The sequence below is a fragment of the Penicillium coprophilum genome, assembly GCF_028826855.1.
Source record: "Penicillium coprophilum strain IBT 35676 chromosome Unknown utg000004l_segment0_segment0, whole genome shotgun sequence".
Classification (NCBI taxonomy): domain Eukaryota; kingdom Fungi; phylum Ascomycota; class Eurotiomycetes; order Eurotiales; family Aspergillaceae; genus Penicillium; species Penicillium coprophilum.
The window spans coordinates 4647194-4667943 of record NW_026622723.1 but is presented as its reverse complement, the minus strand read 5'-3'; the positions used below and the strand labels follow the sequence as shown (position 1 = coordinate 4667943).

Here is a 20750-nt window from a genome sequence, read left to right as displayed (position 1 = left end):
CAGTACAATTTATTCGAATATTATAAACCTTTTGTAGGCAATTTCCCTCTCAGTCCGTCGCACAACTCTTCAAAAGCTTCTGCATGCTATCCATAGCCCTCGCTGCAAAAGGCCCCATCTCATACTTCTTCCCAGTCCCCTGCGGTCCACTATCAAAAATCTCCATCGAAAACCAACCCCGGAACCCCGTTTTGAGAACCGCTTTCGCAACATCCTCAATAGGCAAATACCCGCCGTCATATGGCATAGGCCTATAATCATGACTCCAGCGACCCCTCGCCCTAAGCTCACCAATAGCCTTATCCTCCAACGGCGGCGACACCTTATACGCATCAGAAATCTGAAGCAGATAGATCTTTTCACTAGGCACAGATTTCGCAAGCTCATCCATACTCGCTTGAAACCGCTTCCGTAGCTCAGACTGCGAGACTGACTCAATAAGGCCAGACTCCGTAGTCGGATCGCCCCATTCACTGCCTGCAGTCTGGAATGTATCCAAACACAACCCGCAATTCGGGCGATCTACAGCTTTCACTATCTCCCAGACTTCCTTCCACCCAGGCGCGTGGGTCGACCAACACCAGTTCTCGTAAGCGAGGCGAAAGTTGCGTTTTGCGAGGAGGTCGGATAAAAGGCGTAAGTCAGAGATGATGGCTTCGCGTTCGCTGTTGATCATGTGTTCCGGCGTGTCTGTTGCTCCGACCTTGATAGTTGTTAGCTTGTTGATCTTGACTTCGAGGGCTCAACGTATATATATCGTTGTCATACCTGTAACAAATCCGTGCCCACCACATTCATAATCTCCATCCACCCTATCGCCCTAGCAAATGCCTCCTCGCGATCAACGGAGCCCTTGACCCAGCCCTCGAAGTTTGCGAATGGCTGTAGCATCATGATTTTCAACTTGTGTTCTTCGCATAGTTTGCGAATCTCCATAGCTACCGGCATGATTGCGGCATAGTTGTCTGGCGCGATTTCGCTACCGGTGATTTGCGCGCCGTAGTCTAGGATGTCTGGGAAAGAGAGCTCAATTGCGCTGAAACCCGCTTCGCTGATCGCTTGGAGTCGGAGCGGGAGTGTGTCGGTTGGACCGCAGCCGATTGAGCAGGAGGCGTATGAGAGGGGGATCTTTTGGAGGCTTGAGTATGGAATTGACATTGTTCGTTTCTTCTCTTTTTAGAAACCCAGAGTTAAGAAAAGCGGTTATTGTGTTTTGCGATCTTATTGGGGGTTGTTGACATCGGCGAAAAGGCACATTCACTGGACATAAGGAGGAAGGACTTCTTTGGAAGGTTGCCATGGTCGGTCCTATGAAGTATATATTTGCCTCAATTGTGCCTGTATTGCCTATTCCTTCTTCATTCTGTGTCCATCGTGATGTAAGTGGTCTTGGTCAGGGCCTGTGTCGTCACGATACATCATAGTATCAGCTCATGTTGAACCTGGCCACAATTTGAATCTTCCGTAGACTGTACAATAATGGGGGTTGCCTCACTTGCCTCTTGTGTACAATGCTATCTAATCAAGAGGCGTCATGACCCGTTGAGCGGCTCGTGGCGTGTCTGATTGCATATTGACAATCCTCCGGATCATAGATCCGATTGCCACAAGCCTCTCGCTCAAGAGGAGCGAAAGTCGTCGGATAGATCTTGGTGCAAATATCTTCGGCTTAGTTTGCATTTTGAACTGCGAATCACAACCACTGGAGGAACTAGTGTTAGAGAGCAAACCCCAATCCAAAATGCCACCCCCCATCAAGAGCATCGGTGTCGTTGGAGCCGGAAACATGGGCTCTATGATGACCCTCCGCTTCGCCGAACTTGGTCTTCTGGTATCGGTCTGGGACATAGAAAGAAAAAATGTCGATGAAGTGGTGAACTACGCACGAGAAGATAAGAGCATCACAGGTCGGGTTCAGGGCTTTTATGACATCAACCAATTCGCGAAGAGCCTGGAGGGCAAGTCCGACCGGAAGCTATTCATGTTCTCCATCACGCACGGTGAGCCTGCAGACGAAGTACTTCGCATGCTTAAACCCGATCTCAAAGAGGGCGATATTATCCTTGACGGCGGAAACGAGAACTACCGGAATACCGAGCGACGCCAGAAAGAATGTGCTGCCATCGGCGTTGACTGGATCGGAATGGGTGTTTCGGGTGGGTATCAGTCTGCGCGACGGGGACCTAGTCTCTCGCCTGGTGGAGATGCCAGAGCCATCGAGCGTGTTATGCCATTCTTGGAGTCGTACGCGGCCCAAGATCCCAAATCGGGAACTCCGTGCGTGAAGCGCATGGGCCCCGGTGGATCAGGTCACTACATCAAGATGGTTCATAATGGCATTGAAGGTGGAATGCTTTCCGTTCTTGCTGAAACGTGGCAATATATGCATGAGGGATTGGGAATGGAGCATGGCAAAATTGGAGATGTCTTCCAAAAATGGAACGAGTCTGGCGAGCTTCGAGGCAACTTCCTGATTAACATCGGCGCCAACATTTTACACACAAGAAGAACACCTAAAGGCGACCGTAAAGGCGAAGGAGCCAGCCGGGATGATGGATATGTGCTCGATGATGTACTTGACAAGGTGGTTCAAGACGACGACAATACCGAAGGCACGCCACTCTGGTGCCTTATGGAGTCTGCCGCCCGGCATGTATCTTGTCCAACGTTAGCGGCTGCCCATTATATGCGAATCTCAAGTGGAAATCGCATAGAGCGAGCACGTGCTGCGAAGAAGCTAGAGATGCCCATCCCCAAACCCATCGAGGGGACCAGGGACCACAAAGAGATCATTGAGAACCTACGACAAGCTGTGTATTGTTCCTTCCTGGCATCTTTCTGCCAGGGCCTGGAGCTGATCTCCCGGGCCTCGATAGACGAAGGCTGGAACATAAACCTGGGAGACTGTCTGCAGATCTGGCGAGCGGGATGTATCATCAAGTCCGATCACATTGCGGATTTGCTGCAGCCGCCGCTTGCAGTTAAGAACGAGCTGACGAACACCAAGTTTGTGGATGCAGTCGCGCATGAGTTACGCCGGAACTTCCACAGTCTTAAGCAGGTTGTCATGGAGGGGACCAAGTTTGATCAGTATATTCCGGCTCTCTCAGCTACTCTGGAATATCTGAAGTATGAGGGTGGATTGGGACTACCGACCAAGTTCATGGAGGCGCAGATGGACTACTTCGGTGCACATAACTACAACAAGCCTGGTCTTCCAGGTGAGGATCCAGGACCAGTTCACAAGGGCCCCCATCATTATGAGTGGCTACCGGCTTGAATTGGCTCGATTGTTTTACTTCGGATTCTGTATCATGCACCACCTCAAATTGTATTTAGTATCAAAAATTGTACATGTGTTCAACTCAAAGAGTGACATCGTTCTGACAATAGGTCTGCAATGACAGTAGACAGTGTATGTGCTGGGTAATTTAAAGTTTTATAGATCGCCCAAAAAGGCAGGTGGCGGCCTCAGGAACCCGCAGCACGTGGGTCAGTGGGCAGCCAATCGGAGAAGCGTAGGCTGGCCGCAGCCTCAGAGATTTGAAGATGGCGCAAGATGCGCTGGATCTTAGGCTTACGTTCATTCTCTTCTATATCGAAACAGTTTCGTCGAATTGAGTCCCCAAAACAACTCGCTCGCAGAATGGCTTCCCTTCCTACCACATACGACGGTACGTATACTTCTGCCTTCGCATCATCTAGGTACCCCTCACCCCCACTTCGATAAAAAGCTGACAATAGTGAATCCGACAGGGCCCGTCCCAATCGCTGTCATCGGTGGCACCGGCCTGCGCGAGTTGCCCGGCTTCACCCAGGTGGCTTTGCTGAATATCACAACTCCTTGGGGCGCCCCTTCTTCGCCCATCACTATTCTGCACCACGAGTGTAAGCACAACAACAAGGTTGTCGCTGTCGCCTTCTTGAGCCGCCACGGCTTGCACCACCAGATCGCTCCTCATGAGGTTCCCGCTCGCGCCAACATCGCCGCCCTGCGCTCCATCGGTGTCCGCAGCGTGATCGCTTTCTCTGCCGTCGGCAGTCTTCAGGAGGATATCAAGCCCCGTGACTTTGTCATCCCCGACCAGGTCATTGACCGCACCAAGGGCGTACGCCCGTGGACTTTCTTCGAGGGCGGCATCGTCGCTCACGTCCCCTTCGGTGACCCCTTCGATGAGGGTATCGCTAAGGTGGTGCGTGAGTGCGGACACAGTCTCGAGGGTGATGGTGTCGTCCTGCACGACCGTGGTACCTTGATCTGCATGGGTATGTGAAGCCGTGGCCTGTATTCATTGTGAAATATCGCTAACCGTGTCTTTTACACTACCCAGAGGGCCCCCAGTTCTCCACTCGTGCCGAGAGCAAGATGTACCGCTCTTGGGGCGGCAGCGTTATCAACATGTCTGCCCTCCCTGAGGCCAAGCTGGCCCGCGAGGCTGAGATCGCTTACCAGATGATCTGCATGTCTACAGACTACGACTGCTGGCATGAGGCCACCGCCGACGTGACCGTCGAGATGGTCATGGGCAACATGAAGTCCAACGCCGAGAACGCTCGCCGTTTCGTGACAGCTGTTCTCGATGCTCTGGCTAGCGACAAGCACACCGAGCTGGTCCAGGCTAAGCACCTGGCTGGCAGCATCAAGTTCGGTGTTAGCACCCCTCAGGCTAACTGGAAGCCCGAGGCTAAGGAGAAGCTTGATTGGCTTTTCCCTGGCTACTGGTAGATTTAGTGGCTTTGGGATTGAGGCACATAAAGTTTTGGCTTGTCACTTGACGTATATCTGATGATAGCGTATATGCATTATAGTTATGGGATACTTACATGATAGGCATGATTGATACACGAATCTGGAATGTTATGACTGCATGTCTAGTTGATTTATCAAAGGCCCTGTTTCTGGTCCGCACCGTAAGACGGTGCCGAACATATGACACCCCAGGTGACAGTCTTTAATTTAACGTGTGCACCCGAGAACCCGAGCTTCTCCTGGCAAAGAACTACTTATTCGAGAGTTATATCTCAACAATGTGTACGGACGGAACTATAGGTCTCTGTCAACGGCTAGAGAAAGCTTACAACCCGAAAGTACACAATGCAGGGGAAATATAGTAACAAGCGAGGCATCATGCTATCAGCTAAGAAAGACAGGGATGTGAAGGAGAAGAAGAGAAGCTCTTTCACTATGAAATACTATAGGGCGAACAGCTTGTAGTGCCCCAGACACCAACAAATAACGTCCTCAGATGTCGAGACATTCTCATAATGTGAGCATATCACAGAGGCCGGAAGATTTAACAGTGAATTTGTTTTTATTTTAGAATAGAACACTACATACGGATAGTTGGGACTGCTGGTGCACAGTACTTTTGCTATATTAACCCCTCGCTTATAATCTTCTTCTCTTGATACAACCCCTTTTTTCACTCCTTTGACGACTACCATTTCACTAGTACAATACAGCAACTCCCTCAATATCGAAGGGCATACGCAGTACTCCGTACTTTCAATCCAACCCTGGACATGCTGCTGACGCAAAATTTCTTGATTTTTCCGAGTCCCAGGTCTTGATAGCTTTGGGTATTGATTCCAAGGCCCCGGTTCCGGGGGTATAGATGCTGATTGAATCCTATACAAATCAAATGATTTCTCAGGCCAAGCAGGCGTGCTTTGGCCTAGGAACTCGCCTAATATCAATATGATAAAACCGGTGGGGTTCTAGTTAGGCGAAAGTATGGAATTAATCGCCCGAGCAGCAAATATACGTAGGCTCGGATTTGAGAGAATACCTTGCCATATTGAAAAGATTGTAATGGAGGGCTCAAAAGGTATCTATAGAAGGGCAGTGGTGAGACAAAAAGCTTATATCATTTATAAAGAGCACTAATGTTTGACATTGAGCTCCGTACGGAGTACAGATGAGTGATCGACACTGCGGGACACACAACTACATGTCCTATCAATCCTGCATCTTATAAATGGCTTCCTACTACATTTCATATGGGAGCGAAACTGTCGCGTGCCTCTACCACGGGACCTCCGTACCATCAATCACGTACCAAAACTTGCCCGAGGTCGTCTCCCGGGTCGAATTATCAATCTGCACGAGTCAGTTTTCAACTTTCATCCCTCAAGATATGAAAGGGCATCACATACGAGGTTCAACATGGCATCAACACTTTGACGCTGGGAGATAGGGGCCTGCGAAAGGCCCATTCCTCGGGCAGCCTTGTTGCCGGGCTCCGTTTGCACGAGACTGTCAGATAATCAGCTGCGGTTCAAAATCTCCTCTCCATTTAGTGTCTCCAGTCACTTACCCAGGATGCACGGCAAAGGCGATGAAGCCTTTGTTGGCGCTGTGGATAGCACTGTGCGTCCGCCGGAGTTAGCTGCTTGCTTTTCCCAGTTAGGATAGGCCGGAGCTGCCAGCATCTTACGTAGTGAGCCAGTTTAAGCCTGCCTTGGCGATTCCGTACGCCGGAACGATGTGAGCCCCGTGAACCTCAAGTCGACCAATTGAACCGGCTGCACTGCTGACCGAAACCCACTTTGGGGCCTGGGCCTTCTCCAGTAAAGGCTTGACGGCCTGGTACAGGGCCAGGGGCCCGAGCGTATTCACGGTAAATACATCAGCCGCGCTCTCGGGGCTCACCAAATCCAATGAAATAAGGCCTTTCTCGCCGGCTCCGCCGGCATTGGCCACCACCACATCGATATGGTCGACGTCCTTGAGGTCCTTGATGGCTGCCGCTGGGTCGGCCGAGTTGCTACTTTCAATCTTTACTAGCTGTATACGCGAACCATCGGACTTGGGCAAAGCCTCTAGTTCCTTGACGTAGTCTGCGGTTGTGTCGCGGACACTGGCAATAACGGTATGCTTAGGGCGGAGCAGGAATGATTCCACCAACGTCCGTCCGATTCCTATCTTCTGTCAGCTCGATCCAAGTAAGGCTCTAGGTAGGTCTTGCCTCGACTAGTGCCGGTAATGAGAACTACAGTGTTGTCGGAAATTGTCATGGTGGGAGGATAGATAATAAAACGATTCGAGTGGGAGTCGTGTCTAGGAGGGTTGCGATCGGATCAGTACACTTGATCAATTGGATAATGAGAAAATGATGATATAGCTTCATGTTCACAGCGGCCTTTAAATAGCCAGATCAGGGAGATGTTTGCGAAATAGCTCTATAAGCGATTTATAATTCTCATATACTATTTCACAATTGCTTTGAAATCGGGACCTCGGGATTACTGACCATTATTTACGGAGTACGGAGTACAGTGTCGTGAAATGGGCCCCTGTCAAGAACTAAGAGGGCCTAGCGGCTAGGCTTCCAGTTTCTGGTAACTCCCTTTGGGGCCATTCGATTCGTTTTATCCTTGCGATATCACGATAAGTCCTGGACCAGCCTAGTGCGAATCCTCTGGGCTGTCTAGCCTTATGGCATTCGGCAGTACAACATACCTGCTCAGCAAGCATGGCCGGAGTGCGGGTAAATCCTATTTCGAGCATCATTGAGTATTATCAGATTGTTAACAATGTATAACCAAGTGTCACAGAGTGCACATCCTGTGCTGTTAGATCCCAGCGAACAAGAGTCTGAGTGGGGACCTGAACGATTTAGCACTTATTATAAACCAGTGACTTGTCAATTGATATCTCATTCATCATGAAGTGAATCTTCTCTAGCCGTTCGATTTCAATCTAATCTGACACTGGGTATATCATTCGCCAGTGATGTTGAGTCATAGCCTTTGCAATGAAGAACCGCACCCACCGTAGATCACTAATGCAGTCATCGTCCTTGAATGCAGACCAGATTGATATGAAATTATCTTGCGAATCTTCAAACTCCTCTCCGTAGGTCTCTTCATCTGTGCTTGGGGGGGTACTCTGAACTTGTACTTCCTCGCCTATCCCCATCTCCCCAAGGTGATGGAAATGTTTTGGTAGGTCCCATGTGTCCATCTCGAGCAAGCATTCGATGTTGCGACAATGGATGTCCTGCAGGGACAGAAAATCGCTCGCCAGAAGCCCTATTTGGCAGCATCCCAATTGGCAGAGTCTCAGGGACGAGGGCGAGAAAGTTATCACAGGTGAAAGAGCGAGCCTGCATGGCCTTCAAGAAGGCTTTCACATATTTTATCTGGGCCTGGGAAATGGCCAGCTGGAGAGCGCTGCCCCTTCCTAACCCCTTGATTAGAGGATTGGCTCCTAGTCTCAGCAGCTCCTCTGCTAAAGCTAGTGTCATTCTTTCTGTGGCTAAGAACAGAGCAGTTCGGCCATCCGAGTCCGCTTGGTTGATTCTAGCACCATGCTCGATGAGCAATTGTATTGATGAGTGTGGATTTATGTGACCCAGCCACGTATGCCCGTCGATTCGATCAATTTGTACTTGCGCGCGTTCATCGTTCCTGTCAACGACCCGGCCATTCTCATCCAATGTTTCCACGACTAGATGTAGCAACGGCGAGATGGTCTGACCGTGTAGATGTGTCGAATTAACATCGAATCCTCTCTCAATAAATACCTGAAGTGTTTCTGCATTCTTGTGAAGAGCAGAAGCAGCAAGTGCAGCTTTGCAGTAATCGTTGTATGGGTCAAGCTCAAAATTCCATTGCGCAAGTGCTGCTCGAAATTGATCCACTGGGCAAACGGCCGCTGCATGCTCTAGGAACGAAATCGGCTTAGCAGAATGTCGACCCAGATAATCAAGTTGTTTGTTTATCTCGTCAAAAGGTTGTATGCCTCCCTTTTCAAGTAAAAATTTCGTAACCTCCAAGCGGCCTGCACGAGAAGCTTGGAGATCAGCCGAACTTGTCGCCAACGATATCAAAGTCTCCACGTCATACTTGCTGAGAGCACCAAGAGTGTTTTCCATCACGGCTATGAATTGGTCTGAGTGGCAAGCTGTATTCAATGCAACTGCGGCAAATCTCTTGAAATCCTTGTTTTCAACTTTGTGGAGAAGCCTGAGCACAACGGCTGTTTCCCCCTTTTTCGCCGCGGTGAAAACATCAATTTGGGAGACAGGATAATTCGGGAAACGAAGGAAAGCTTCTGTGATTTCGGCATGCCCGTTATTGACTGAACAGCACACAGGTGTGTAACTAATCCGGGGTAAGACAGGCCCACGACTGCTATCAAGGAGTCGTTGAGTAAGAGGCATGTTTCCTGTCTCTGCTGCTACAGCAAGTAAATAGGCTTGCTCAAGTGGAGTAATAGCCGCGAGTTTTGTTTCCAGATCGACTCGGTCCAATATTGCCTGAGCAAGGCGTGGTTTTTCCCATGGAGATCGCCGAAAGGGGTTGGGGTTATCGCGGTAACAAGGTCGCAACATTGAATTCCAGCCGCTGATGATCATATTATCCAGAAGTTTGGGAGGGACATTGTCGAGGAAGAATGATATTATGTCTTCATAGCCCCATGTAATGGCAGAGTCAAAAGCCGAGGTAGGGCTATGTTTGCAGCTTGGATAGGTAAAGTCAGCACCGCATTTTACCAGGTATTTAACAATCTCCAAATGACCTGCATTTGTAGCACGATAAAGCAGATCAGCTGCCACAGCATGTAATTGATCTTTGCACGTAGTCTCTTCGATTATGTATTGAAACACCGGCAAATGTCCTCCCCTAGTTGCCGATTGCATCAGAGTGGTCCCCACCTTGTCAATATAGTTCACTGGGACACCTTGAGCTATTAGGAACTTCACTATATCCAAATGACCGCACATGGCTGCACGGCATAGAAGATGCCAGGATCGAAAAGCAGACTTTGTGATGATTGAAGGCAGATTGTCAATTAACATCTGAAGAATCCCCAGATGACCCTGTGTTGCTGCGATTATCATAGGACTCGAGCATGTTTTGTTGTCCACGAAGGTGTCACCTTCTCTCCACCAAAGTTGTGGTGTGTCCATGAAATCGAAAAGTTTGTAACCAGCAGACAGCAGCATGCGTAGGGCATCTGAATTGCCGGTCTTAACAAGGCGCAGAATATTGGGATCGCAACTATTCGCAAATCTCGAGTAAAGCTGAGGATTGAGTATGGTATATAACAGGCGACAAGTCTGTGACATGGCGTTTAATTCTGATGCATATTGTAGATTTGACGATATACAGAGTAAGAGCTCCACGGGCAGTGAAGATAGAGACATTTTTCTGTGATGATGTAGTCGAATTCGTAGTTCTCCGTCCAACTAGTGGTGATGTAATTTTTTGAGAAATCAAACAGCGAAATACCACTAGACAAGAATAAAATTGTCGATTCTTGTTTAGGGCCTACAACATAGAGGGGCCATATCCCAGCCTGACTAGTTCCAATTTGGGAGGCACGTGATAAAGCCGTACTGCCTCAGGCGTTCAATGACGCTAACCTCCGACTCACCGACCGGCCAGATAATCTGCCATCCTTATCTTCCCCAGACACCTACATCAACAAGTGCTCTGAATAACACATACTGGAAATTAGTTTTCAGCATGTACCAGCTGGATTACTGCCATTGCTAATACAATCTCTGCCGCTGTTGCCTTCCTATCTTTTTCTTTACGCCTCTTCACCTTCGGACATAGTTGGTCACCCGTCGTGAGCCAAATTCAAATGATGCATGCTGGATATCTGTGCTTTCTGATGGTATGAGTGGTGATACTCTAAGATTGTGGATATCTTCAAGGAACATATTGTATTATCGCGTGGTGCATGGTCGTCAGAATGAGCCCTGCTGTAGATACCAGTGAAGCTCTGTCACAGCGGAAGACGACCGAACATGGTACCGCAAACGGGAGCAATGGGAGCTTAAAGGTTGAAAAGCAATGCCCTTCTCATTCTGCTGAGCGGAAACACAGTCGAGTAAATTCTCATGGCTCACAGTCCAACGGCGAGACCGACCAATGCTCAACCAATGGAGACGACAACACGAATGGGCAACGGAAGCACGATACGACTACGGTACGGCAGCCTGCCGGAGGGCGATATAAATTGGCCAGCATGGAACACGAGCAGGGACTTGGGATCCTAGTTGAGCATTCACCAAACAACGGACCTAATCCTGGCCAGTTGTCGGTAGTGGATGTATACGATGGCCCCAAGGCCATGGCTGCTTTGGCTGATTTGTCTACTGATCTGTCTCACCAACTACCAGCAGACAAAGAGAAGGTCATGAAGCTGTCTCCTGAGAAGATCCAGGCCCTCACGTCCTCCCCAGACTCAATACCTTACCGCCCTGTGGAATCAGAATCGAACAGTGGAAGGCGAGTAGTCTCGGACAATGTGCACCTGAACAACCTTCCCGCACAGCCGGGGATGCCGGAGCTTGTGTTTCAGCCACCAAGCGAAAAGCCATCACCCGCAGACGTTTTGCCAAAGTTGCGGCCCACTAAAGAGGCGTTGGCGGGAGATGCTTCTACGCACACGAGTCCACCGCGGAATACTCAAAATTCTTCCCTCCGCCACCGGCCGCAGCCAGCTCGAACTGTTTCCACCCCTGGGTCCATGCGGCGTCAATTGCCCGTTACTCCAGGTCATGACCGTCTAACCCAGACATGGGCATCGCGCTCGAGACAGGACCGACCCGCGCTGGACCGCGAGTTAAAGGGCCACCTCATTGCATCACCTCAGATTATAGAATCGCCCAAGTCCTCGCCCTTGCCATCATCTATCCCCTTGCCGCCAGTTTCTCTGCCAACATATCTTCAGCTTGAGCTTGCTTCTGGCAGACCTTCACCACTGTACATTCACCGTGACGCAGCCAACGACTTCCCTTATGAATCATCACGAGTGAAGATTGAGAGGCTCATGAACTTCATTATGCTTGCACCTATGCTCGAGCAGGTACTTTGCTTCGGGAGTCTTGCTTGCCTTGATGCCTGGCTTTATTCTTTCACGATCATGCCATTGCGGTTTATCAAGGCTGTGTATATCTTGGGCGAGTCATGGGTAATGAACCTAGGAGCCGAGATCCGATTCATTTGGAAATTTGTGGTGAATGGAATCGGCCGAGTATGGCGCAGGAGGAATCATAATGTGAAGGAGGAGCAGCGTGGAAGACGCGAAAGCGAATCTGACGCCACTCCTCACCTTCCTCGGGGCTCCTCTGCCGGGCCAGCCATGGGACCTACCCGGAAACACCGATCCTCCGAATCTCGCAAACACCACCATCGGCGGAAGAAGTCGATGCCCTCGGCCCTACTTCCAGACGACAAGGCGGACATCCTGACCGGTCTGCTGATGATAGCCACATGCTGTGTTTTGATGTACTTCGATGCCAGTCGAATGTACCACTGGATTCGAGGACAGGCTGCTATCAAGCTGTACGTCATCTACAATGTGCTGGAGGTAAGCGACAGACTCTTGGCTGCTATAGGTCAAGATGTCCTCGAATGTCTGTTTTCACGGGAGGCCCTCGAGCGTCGTCCGGACGGCCGAAGCAAGATTATTCGTCCATTCTGGTTGTTCTTGGTGGCATTGGTCTACACAGTATCCCATGCTTTGTCTCTGTTTTACCAGGTGATGACTCTGAATGTGGCAGTGAACTCATACTCCAACGCACTGATAACGCTACTTCTATCCAACCAATTTGTGGAGATCAAGTCTACCGTCTTTCGCAAATTCGAGAAAGAAAACCTCTTCCAGCTCACCTGCGCGGACGTCGTGGAACGGTTCCAGCTATGGCTGATGCTTACTATCATCGCTTCTCGTAACATCGTTGAGACGGGCGCATTCAACTTCATCGGCAACCTCGGGTTGGGATCTAGCTTCCCGGGCCAATCCTCCACAATCACCAACAGCACCCCACTATCCACGCCTCCACGCACTGCATCATCCATCCTCCCTCAAGCATTCACCCTCTTCCCATCCTCAATCCTGTCATCCTTCAACAGCGTCAACTCCTTTATCCCAACATTGGCCCAAGTCCTAGGCCCATTCCTAGTCGTGCTAGGCTCTGAGATGCTAGTAGATTGGCTCAAACACGCCTACATCAACAAATTCAACAACAACCGCCCAGCAATCTACGGCCGCTTCCTCGACGTCCTAGCAAAGGATTACTACACCAACGCCTTCGGCGAACAAAATCTAACCCGTCGCATCGGTCTACCTGTCATCCCGCTCTCCTGTCTCTTCTTCCGAGTCTCCGTCCAAACATACCAAATGTTCCTAGCAGCCCTCATCCCCCAAAACCCATCTTCCACAGCAAATGGAGCAACCTCCTTAACCTCAATCCACAATAACTATGCTCCCTCCCCAATTCCCTCAGCACCACCCTTAACACTCGCAACTCTCCTCCCAGCCTCCGCAGCCCACGTCAGCGCATTCTTCCGCACCGTCCTTGAAAACGCCATCCCGTCTCCAGCACAGTCCGTCCATATCTTCACCGGTATCCTGCTTTTGACGGGGTTCATCGTCCTGCTCATTCTGAAACTCTTACTGGGGATGGTCCTGCTTGCATTTGCGCGTTCGCGTTACAGGAAAATAAAGGCTCGGGAGAGTGAGCGCAAACAATCTGGTTCTGAGAGTGGGGCACCTCGCTCTCGGGATTTCCATGTTGAGGGTAGTCAGCGTGTTGGTGGGTGGGGTGTTGTTGAACTTGGAGATGAAAAGAGGAAATTGATCTATGCTGATGATCCGGATGGGCTGCGGCGGGTGAAGGAGAAGGAGGAGAAGGATAAGAGTAAGGATGGGGAGTTTAATGTTGACCATGTACAGCGATATGAGATGATTGCCAAGAAGATTTGGTGATTGGTATGTTTTGTGGTTGGTGAGATGGTGTTGAGTGTAACTTATTGCCACCTGTAGTGTCTAGTAGAGTATAGGTGTATAATATTCGGTTTATTTTTCGTTTACCTTATTACGGGTCAATGATACACGCAGTAAGAAGGAATATCAATATTACTTTCAAGCTACTTATGGTGTATACATTCACGGTAAAGGGGGAATAAAGAGTGATCAATTCGTATCATGGGGAATAAAGATTCGAGGAAGGATATCGGAGTAAGGCAAATAGGGGGTATGTACAAGATCTCGAGAGGCTCGCTGTTCGTGATCAGTATAAGCGAGTGGTCCTGGTCATCAAGCACAGGAGAGCCAGCTCCTGATTTTCATCATAATAAGGTGTCATGCCCTTCAAATGAAGCGTATGGATGTGAGCCTTATCAATATTGGTGGGTATTTGAGCGATTGAATGAGTGCCCTGGTGGAGCGCGATGCATAGCAGAGGGAGAAGCAGTGTTTGCTCGAGCATAGCTGGACGGACCAGGAAGAGGCTGAGGTGTTTGATGGGCCATTGATGGGTTGAAAGCTGCATAGCCACCATTTTGAGGGGTGGTAGAACTCATTGGAGTGAAGGTCCTTGGTGGAGGCTGTGCCATTGCGGCCGCTTGTGGGGGAGGCGTAGGTCGGTAGCTTGCCGGGGTGTTGGACCGGTAGGGAGCAGGTGTCCCACCAGTGCTGGCTGGCGTGTAGGACCTTGTTGAATATGGGTCTGTTGAATAAGGATCTGTCGAATATGGATCTCTTGAATATGGATCTTGTGGGTAGTAATCTTGCTGCGCATGAGCCGGGCCTCTCTGGCGACTGGGAGCCCCGTATCTTGGTCCGTATCCATCTTCTTCGCCGTATGCAGCCCTCGGAGGGCCGTAAGGGTCGTATTGAGCAGGCGCATGGCCGCGGTTGAAATAATCGTGATCATCGGAGGCTTCCATGTCAGCCGAAGCATAATCAGGCGCTGGGGTGTGGCCCTGATATGGCCGAGAATCAGAGCTATCGGTCAAGTTGCGATATCCAGAGCCGGGGGTATGATGATCACCATTGCCATATGGCGCGGGAGCTGTTCGAGATTGAGGAGTGGCCATCCTTGATGGTACGTTAGCCGGCAAAGGAGGAACCGGGGGAAGCGTAGGGTTTTGACGATCAAGGGAAGTGTATCCCATTCCGGCCGCATTGCCTGTCAGTGAAGCGGACTCGGACAATACTGAAGATGAAGTTCCGGTTCGAGCCAGCGTTGGTTTGGCATCGAAGTCCAGATTTGGCAGTGTCGGGTTGGATCTCGGCGCCGTCGAGGAAGTCGATCGCGAATATGGCGGCAAAGTGGTCTGGGTGGTACTTCGCGATAATACAGCCACTGCGGGGGTTTTATCTCCAGCGAGAGAGGGCAGAGTCGGGTTTGAATCAGATGCCAGCATTGGCTGAGTGGGCGCTCGGTTCTGTAATTTGAGACCTTTTGCCAGAGCCTTGGTGTTTTTGCGGTGCACGATGCGCTTCAGCCGTTGACCAACCTTCCGTCGGCAGTACCTCGAAAGAGTACCGTCTTCCGCTGGGATATGGTGGAAGAGGAAAATCAAATAGAGTACAATCGCCGATATCAACTTGAGAACCGATAGGACCCAAATGACCAAAGTGAAAAGCATACCAAACAGGACCACAGCTTGAAGGTTATTCTCCTCGGCTAGAATCTTGACATTGTTGAAGAATTGACTGGCTCCAGAGCTTCCATCATCGTGAGCTGCATTCTTACCCCCAGGAAGGAGGTCCATCTGCATGACCGAATAGAGAGTAATGCCATTGAGAACTTGACGTGGACCGTCTGCGAAAATCGTGTTCATCCAGACTAAGAGCTGTTAGCTATTTTCCAATATCGGTTGAGCAACAGTAGTATACCTACATTGGAAAGAGAAGTATGCATAAAGAGCAACATATTCTGCTGCTTTTCTGTCTTTCGTTAATTCAGCGAAGACGAGGAATCTCCGGTATCCACGACCCCGTTTCCCGAAGCGAATACTCTGAATGCGCACAGCCAGCGGATCCAGAAAGCTGCGAGTGATACTACCCGAGCGGATGGCGCGGACGGCATGTATCCATCGATAGGCCAAAAGAACGAATGAAGCAATGATACAGGCGGCGAAAATCCAGCGGGAAATATTGAAGGGAATTGCGGGTTCAACTCTACCGGACCACCGAGAGAAAGCCAGCAAGTTGATTGCAGTGAATGTATCGACACCGTATACTGCAATGGAGATAAACAGGAACACCCATATGAAGAAATATGAGAAACCTGTCCAGCAAGACTCGGATTTAAAGTCGTCCAAGTTCTAAGGAATTAATTATCAGTATATCGAGCCATCTATACCACACTGTCATTATGTAGACCTACCACGTAGTCCCACTTCTCCTCCATCGCTACATCGCCCTTCTCGCGGTCCCCACAGCACAGCATTGTATCGATTGACCTGGTCCAGCCAGGAAGTGATCACGGAGGATTGAAAAGAATGACGGGATCGCGGGTGATCAAAGGTTGACTTCCTCGGGCCAGCCGGGCAAAGTCGTGTTTGGAGGTTTGAAATAGGTGCAAAGAATAGAGAGACAAAGCTCAGGCGCAACGAGGGGAATGATGATGTCTTAACCGCGCGAGTGGCGCATACCTGCGTAAGGCAAGGAGGGATGTGGAGCACAATGTCACGTATCGAAGGCTGCAAGCCACGTGTAGATGATCACAATGCAGCGCTGGTATCTCAGATGCGCATTGGCGTATTCAAAGCGATAGACAGAGTTTCAGAGACGATTTGCCAAGAAAGGGGTGGAGAAAGAATGCGCAAGTACTCCGGACTTGGAAATAGGATTGAATGAGTGTGGCCAGGTCCCTACGCCTGAAAAATGATTGACATGGAAGTTGAGAAAGGGGAAGACTGAAACATCGGAGGGCAAGTGTGGGGACTGCGGGAAGTTACATCGAGCGGGTTTTTAGGGCTGAAATCAAAGGGCCTTCCTTTGTTCTTTGTCTTTCTAATTTAGGAATCTCCTAGGCTACCTTGATCAATATGTACTTATTGGCATCTCCCTATTGCTGTCACTATTCTCGGAACACAATGTGCGACAGTCATCAAGGGAAAATGGGTCTGTAATCTCCATCCCTACTCCTCACTGGCCATCCGCACGCGCCAGGGGAGGGTCCATGTACCTAAGCGCTTGACTCCGCTACATGGTCTGATACAATTTTCAACGTGGCCGGCGCCATCGTAGTTATTTATATTTTCTGACCTCGGGACTCGAAAGAGGACTATATGTACGGAGTACTCACGGAGTAAACAAACATTGAATGGTTTGATACCTGAGGTGTCATTTCTCGTTAGTCATCTGCTCCAATCGGACCTCGGCTTTTCAACGCCAAGACGGACCCCAGCGATAAGCACTAATGCCCAGCTCCATTGCACATCGACAACTACAAAGGTGCCATTTTTGATGAGACTGGCCAGGCTTAAACTCTTGGAAAGGTGAGTCTCATTGATCTCCCAAATAATGTCCTTAGCTCTTGCCTTCGCCTTATCCAATAATGTCGTAACTTCGGCCTGACATTGTTTAGTCTCGTTAAGAGATCATACAACCCCGTATATTAAACTACCAATTTCTTCTATTTTATCTTTCAGCTTCCTTCAGTCCATCGTTTATATGAATTCTCTCGAAAAGACTTGACACGAGCATGCTCGACTGAGTCGACTCCACCCCACATATCGAAGACAAGCCCGTGCGCGGCGTCTCATACTTCACTCCAGCCTTCGTGAGCATTGATGTTGCGTGACGACATGACTCAAGTACAAGAGATTCCGTCTTCTTAAACTACTTGTTGGGTCAAATTTCCCGCCTGATACAGCGATGAGTAAATTGCTGCCATTGTCTATTCGATTGTTGCGCCCACACGCTCCATGCCCCCAGTTGATTCTCCTATCCTTTTTCATACGCATATACCACTGCTTTGTCGCAAGCAACCCCGCTATGCATTTACCTCCACCGCATTCAACTTGATAGAGACTGATGATAATTTCAACACTCATATCCTGTACGAGCATTTTGAAAGAGTCGAGAGACTTCAGGACTATCGACCAGGAGGCTATCACCCCATTCAAATCGGAGATCACTTTCACAGTCGATATCGAATTGTTCATAAAATACCTAGGCCATGGGTCTTATTCAACTATGTGGCTGGAGTGTGATGAGCAATCCGATAGATACATTGCGGTCAAAATTTGCACGGCATACTCGAACCCAAAAGAAGTGAACATTATATCTACCCTCACTCGTCCCCATCTTTGAGCAATAATACCGAAAAGACGATGGTCCCTTCCGTTCTGGATAGAACTTGGAGTCTGAGATCGGCCAAGTCGCTGACATAATCACGCCAGGAGCCCCTATGCAGGTGTAATTCGATTCATGTGATATGCGGATCCAGGCTTAATCCGGTAATCATTGCGAGGTTGAGGAAAAGATCAAAAACAATCTGGAAAGTGCTTGTTTTTACCATCATTGTAACGGGCTTAGTTATTGCGTGGATCTTGGACGTTTTGAGGTTCCATGATTTCCCCCACTTGTCACTCCCAGGCAACCATCCTAAAACTGAATATCATCCATCTCCGTTGTGCAAAGGTCATATCCTCTGCATTTCCATCTCTACAACTGTATGGATTGTAGAATCCAAATTCAACTGGAATCAGCACTTCGTCGTCTTGTCTACTCCATTTGGTTCCACGCGTCACCAGCACTGGAGAATTAATCCAACCCGAGAAAACCTTTGATGCCCAGGAACCATTTCTCTGGTCTTCTCGCTCCATGTGAAATCCGAGCTGTCACATTACGAATTTTGTTTCCCTGGTCCTCCGGGAAATCTAGCAATGGGACTCATCAGCGATAACTTCACCATTCTCTATCTCGGCCTCGCCGCCGGGATATACTTCAAGCCGGAGTATGCTATTTTCAATTCCAGAATTGTGACGGCTGTTGTTCTTTTCGGGATCATCGCTGTGTCGAGGACGATATATCAGCTAGTGTTGTATCCCAACTACTTCACTCCATTGAAACACATTGACTCGCCGGCAGTAAGCAAGCCATTCTCCATATCTATTTGAGCAATGTGTCTAATGCTATCTAGGATCGAAGCTGGCTCACCGGCAATTCTCCGAATTTCTTGCTTGAGACCCCCTATCCACAGCTACGGGAGCGGGTCAAGGAGAGACCCAATCAAGACCTACTTCGGTACTATATTGTCGGAAACCTCGAAAGAGTGATTTTGACAAGTCCGAAGGCATTGGGTGAGCTGCTTGTCACAAAAGTTTACGACTTTCAGAAACCCGAATTGGTTCGGCAGAGTTTGCGGCGCATTACAGGTGATGGAGTCCTACTTGCCGAAGGTGAAGAGCACAAGGTAGATTTGGCCCTTCAAATGCCACTTTCCATGGATCAAAACTTACAATTCCTCCCCTAGATTCAACGCAAGAATCTCATGCCAGCCTTTGCCTACCGCCACATCAAGAACCTCTATCCAGTCTTTTGGGGAAAAAGCGCAGAAATGGTCAAGATGATCGAGGAAGACCTACAGAGCAGAAAGGCCAACGGAAATAACGATAACACAGTCCAAATCAGTAACTGGGCCAGTCGAGCAACCCTGGACATTATCGGCGTCGCCGGTATGGACCACGATTTTGACTCTCTCCGAGACCCCGACAACACCCTCAATCAATCCTACCGCAAAATCATGTCCTCACCACCCCTCATTATGAAGATTCTTTTTGTTATAGGTATGCTATTCGGTAATCCAGCATGGGTCCACGCATTACCGACGAAACGCAACAAAGATATCAAGGAGAGCGGCGAGGTCATTCGCAATGTCGCACGACAAATGATCCGACAGAAGAAGGCAAAAATGGAAGACCCCAAAGCCGAAACCGGCATTGACATTATCTCCGTTGCACTAAGCAGCGGCACCTTCGACGAAGAGAACCTCGTCGACCAATCCATGACCTTCCTAGGCGCAGGCCACGAGACAACCGCCACGGCACTACAATGGGCCGTTTACGCACTCTGCAAGAACCCCAGCGTCCAGACACGTCTGCGAGATGAAATCCGCACCAATCTCCCCTCTCTCGACGACCCGACTGCAATCTCTGCAGCTGCTGTCGATAACCTGCCCTACCTGAACGCAGTGTGCAATGAGGTCCTCCGCTTCCACCCCTCTGTGCCTATGACTATACGCAAGGCGGTTCGTGACACGACTCTTGCTGGCGCGCATATTCCCAAGGACACGACATTGATCCTCGCTCCGCAAATCTTGAACCGGATGGAAGAGCTGTGGGGGCCAGACGCGGACGAGTTCAACCCGGACCGCTTCATGGGTCCTGGTAAGGCCAATACCGGCGGTGCGGTCAGCAACTATGCATTTTTAACTTTCTTGCACGGTCCGCGTAGCTGTATCGGGCAGGGCTTTGCAAAATCGGAGCTTGCCTGCTTGATTGCTGCTACCGTCGGTCGATTTCACATGGAGTTGAAGTTTCCGGATGCCAAGTTGGAGATCCGGGAGGGAGCTACCGTTTCACCTAAAGATGGAGTACTGGCCTTGCTTACACCATTGGAGGGGTGGTAGGTCTATCTCAGATGGTTTGTTAGTTTTGCGTGGTTCTTGTAGTGTATATTGCTAGTCCCTTGAAATAATTTATTAGTTTGCGTGGTTTGAGGCAAGCCATCAGAGTGTTTTTTTGTATATACTGAGCTTAGGAATTGTGCTCTGCGGATATATATTTCAGGGTTACGGGTAACAGTAATGCTTGTCCACATTGTGGAGAAAAAGCAAATTCTAGAAGCGTCACTGTGCTTCATACTACAATCATTCTCCATACTAGATCAGTATATAAATGGTAGAAAAACAAAACTGCAGACTGAAAACCTCAGGCATAAAAGACATGTCACGTGTGGACGTGCCAAGATATCCCGTGGAGCC

At 49.4% G+C, this 20750-nt stretch overlaps 8 protein-coding genes across 8 annotated transcripts; 4 read left to right on the top strand and 4 right to left on the bottom strand.

The window, feature by feature from the left end:
• Positions 1 to 49: 49 nt before the first annotated feature.
• On the bottom strand, positions 50 to 1158 carry N7500_006188 (sugar phosphate isomerase/epimerase family protein; the record flags this gene model as incomplete). Its single annotated transcript, XM_056677332.1, has 2 exons — positions 50 to 703; positions 769 to 1158. 2 exons carry the CDS (start codon positions 1156 to 1158, stop codon positions 50 to 52), a joined length of 1044 nt encoding a protein of 347 aa, XP_056532332.1.
• A 583-nt stretch (positions 1159 to 1741) lies between these two features.
• N7500_006187 (6-phosphogluconate dehydrogenase, decarboxylating) lies at positions 1742 to 3280 on the top strand (the record flags this gene model as incomplete). The annotated part of the gene is made up of 1 exon (XM_056677331.1): positions 1742 to 3280. One exon carries the CDS (start codon positions 1742 to 1744, stop codon positions 3278 to 3280), a length of 1539 nt encoding a protein of 512 aa, XP_056532331.1.
• A 279-nt stretch (positions 3281 to 3559) lies between these two features.
• Positions 3560 to 4726, top strand: N7500_006186 (S-methyl-5-thioadenosine phosphorylase; the record flags this gene model as incomplete). Its single annotated transcript, XM_056677330.1, has 3 exons — positions 3560 to 3674; positions 3757 to 4266; positions 4332 to 4726. The coding sequence occupies 3 exons, from the start codon at positions 3560 to 3562 to the stop codon at positions 4724 to 4726; spliced, it is 1020 nt and encodes a 339-aa protein (XP_056532330.1).
• A 1299-nt stretch (positions 4727 to 6025) lies between these two features.
• N7500_006185 (Short-chain dehydrogenase/reductase SDR) lies at positions 6026 to 7017 on the bottom strand (the record flags this gene model as incomplete). The annotated part of the gene is made up of 5 exons (XM_056677329.1): positions 6026 to 6100; positions 6157 to 6256; positions 6318 to 6368; positions 6438 to 6928; positions 6997 to 7017. 5 exons carry the CDS (start codon positions 7015 to 7017, stop codon positions 6026 to 6028), a joined length of 738 nt encoding a protein of 245 aa, XP_056532329.1.
• An 851-nt stretch (positions 7018 to 7868) lies between these two features.
• On the bottom strand, positions 7869 to 10076 carry N7500_006184 (ankyrin repeat domain-containing protein; the record flags this gene model as incomplete). Its single annotated transcript, XM_056677328.1, has 1 exon — positions 7869 to 10076. The coding sequence occupies one exon, from the start codon at positions 10074 to 10076 to the stop codon at positions 7869 to 7871; it is 2208 nt and encodes a 735-aa protein (XP_056532328.1).
• A 632-nt stretch (positions 10077 to 10708) lies between these two features.
• Positions 10709 to 13732, top strand: N7500_006183 (TAPT1 family protein; the record flags this gene model as incomplete). Its single annotated transcript, XM_056677327.1, has 1 exon — positions 10709 to 13732. One exon carries the CDS (start codon positions 10709 to 10711, stop codon positions 13730 to 13732), a length of 3024 nt encoding a protein of 1007 aa, XP_056532327.1.
• Positions 13733 to 14145: 413 nt separating this feature from the next.
• On the bottom strand, positions 14146 to 16205 carry N7500_006182 (uncharacterized protein; the record flags this gene model as incomplete). The annotated part of the gene is made up of 3 exons (XM_056677326.1): positions 14146 to 15599; positions 15654 to 16080; positions 16143 to 16205. The coding sequence occupies 3 exons, from the start codon at positions 16203 to 16205 to the stop codon at positions 14146 to 14148; spliced, it is 1944 nt and encodes a 647-aa protein (XP_056532326.1).
• A 2446-nt stretch (positions 16206 to 18651) lies between these two features.
• N7500_006181 (cytochrome P450) lies at positions 18652 to 20396 on the top strand (the record flags this gene model as incomplete). Its single annotated transcript, XM_056677325.1, has 3 exons — positions 18652 to 18855; positions 18909 to 19181; positions 19242 to 20396. 3 exons carry the CDS (start codon positions 18652 to 18654, stop codon positions 20394 to 20396), a joined length of 1632 nt encoding a protein of 543 aa, XP_056532325.1.
• Positions 20397 to 20750: the final 354 nt, after the last annotated feature.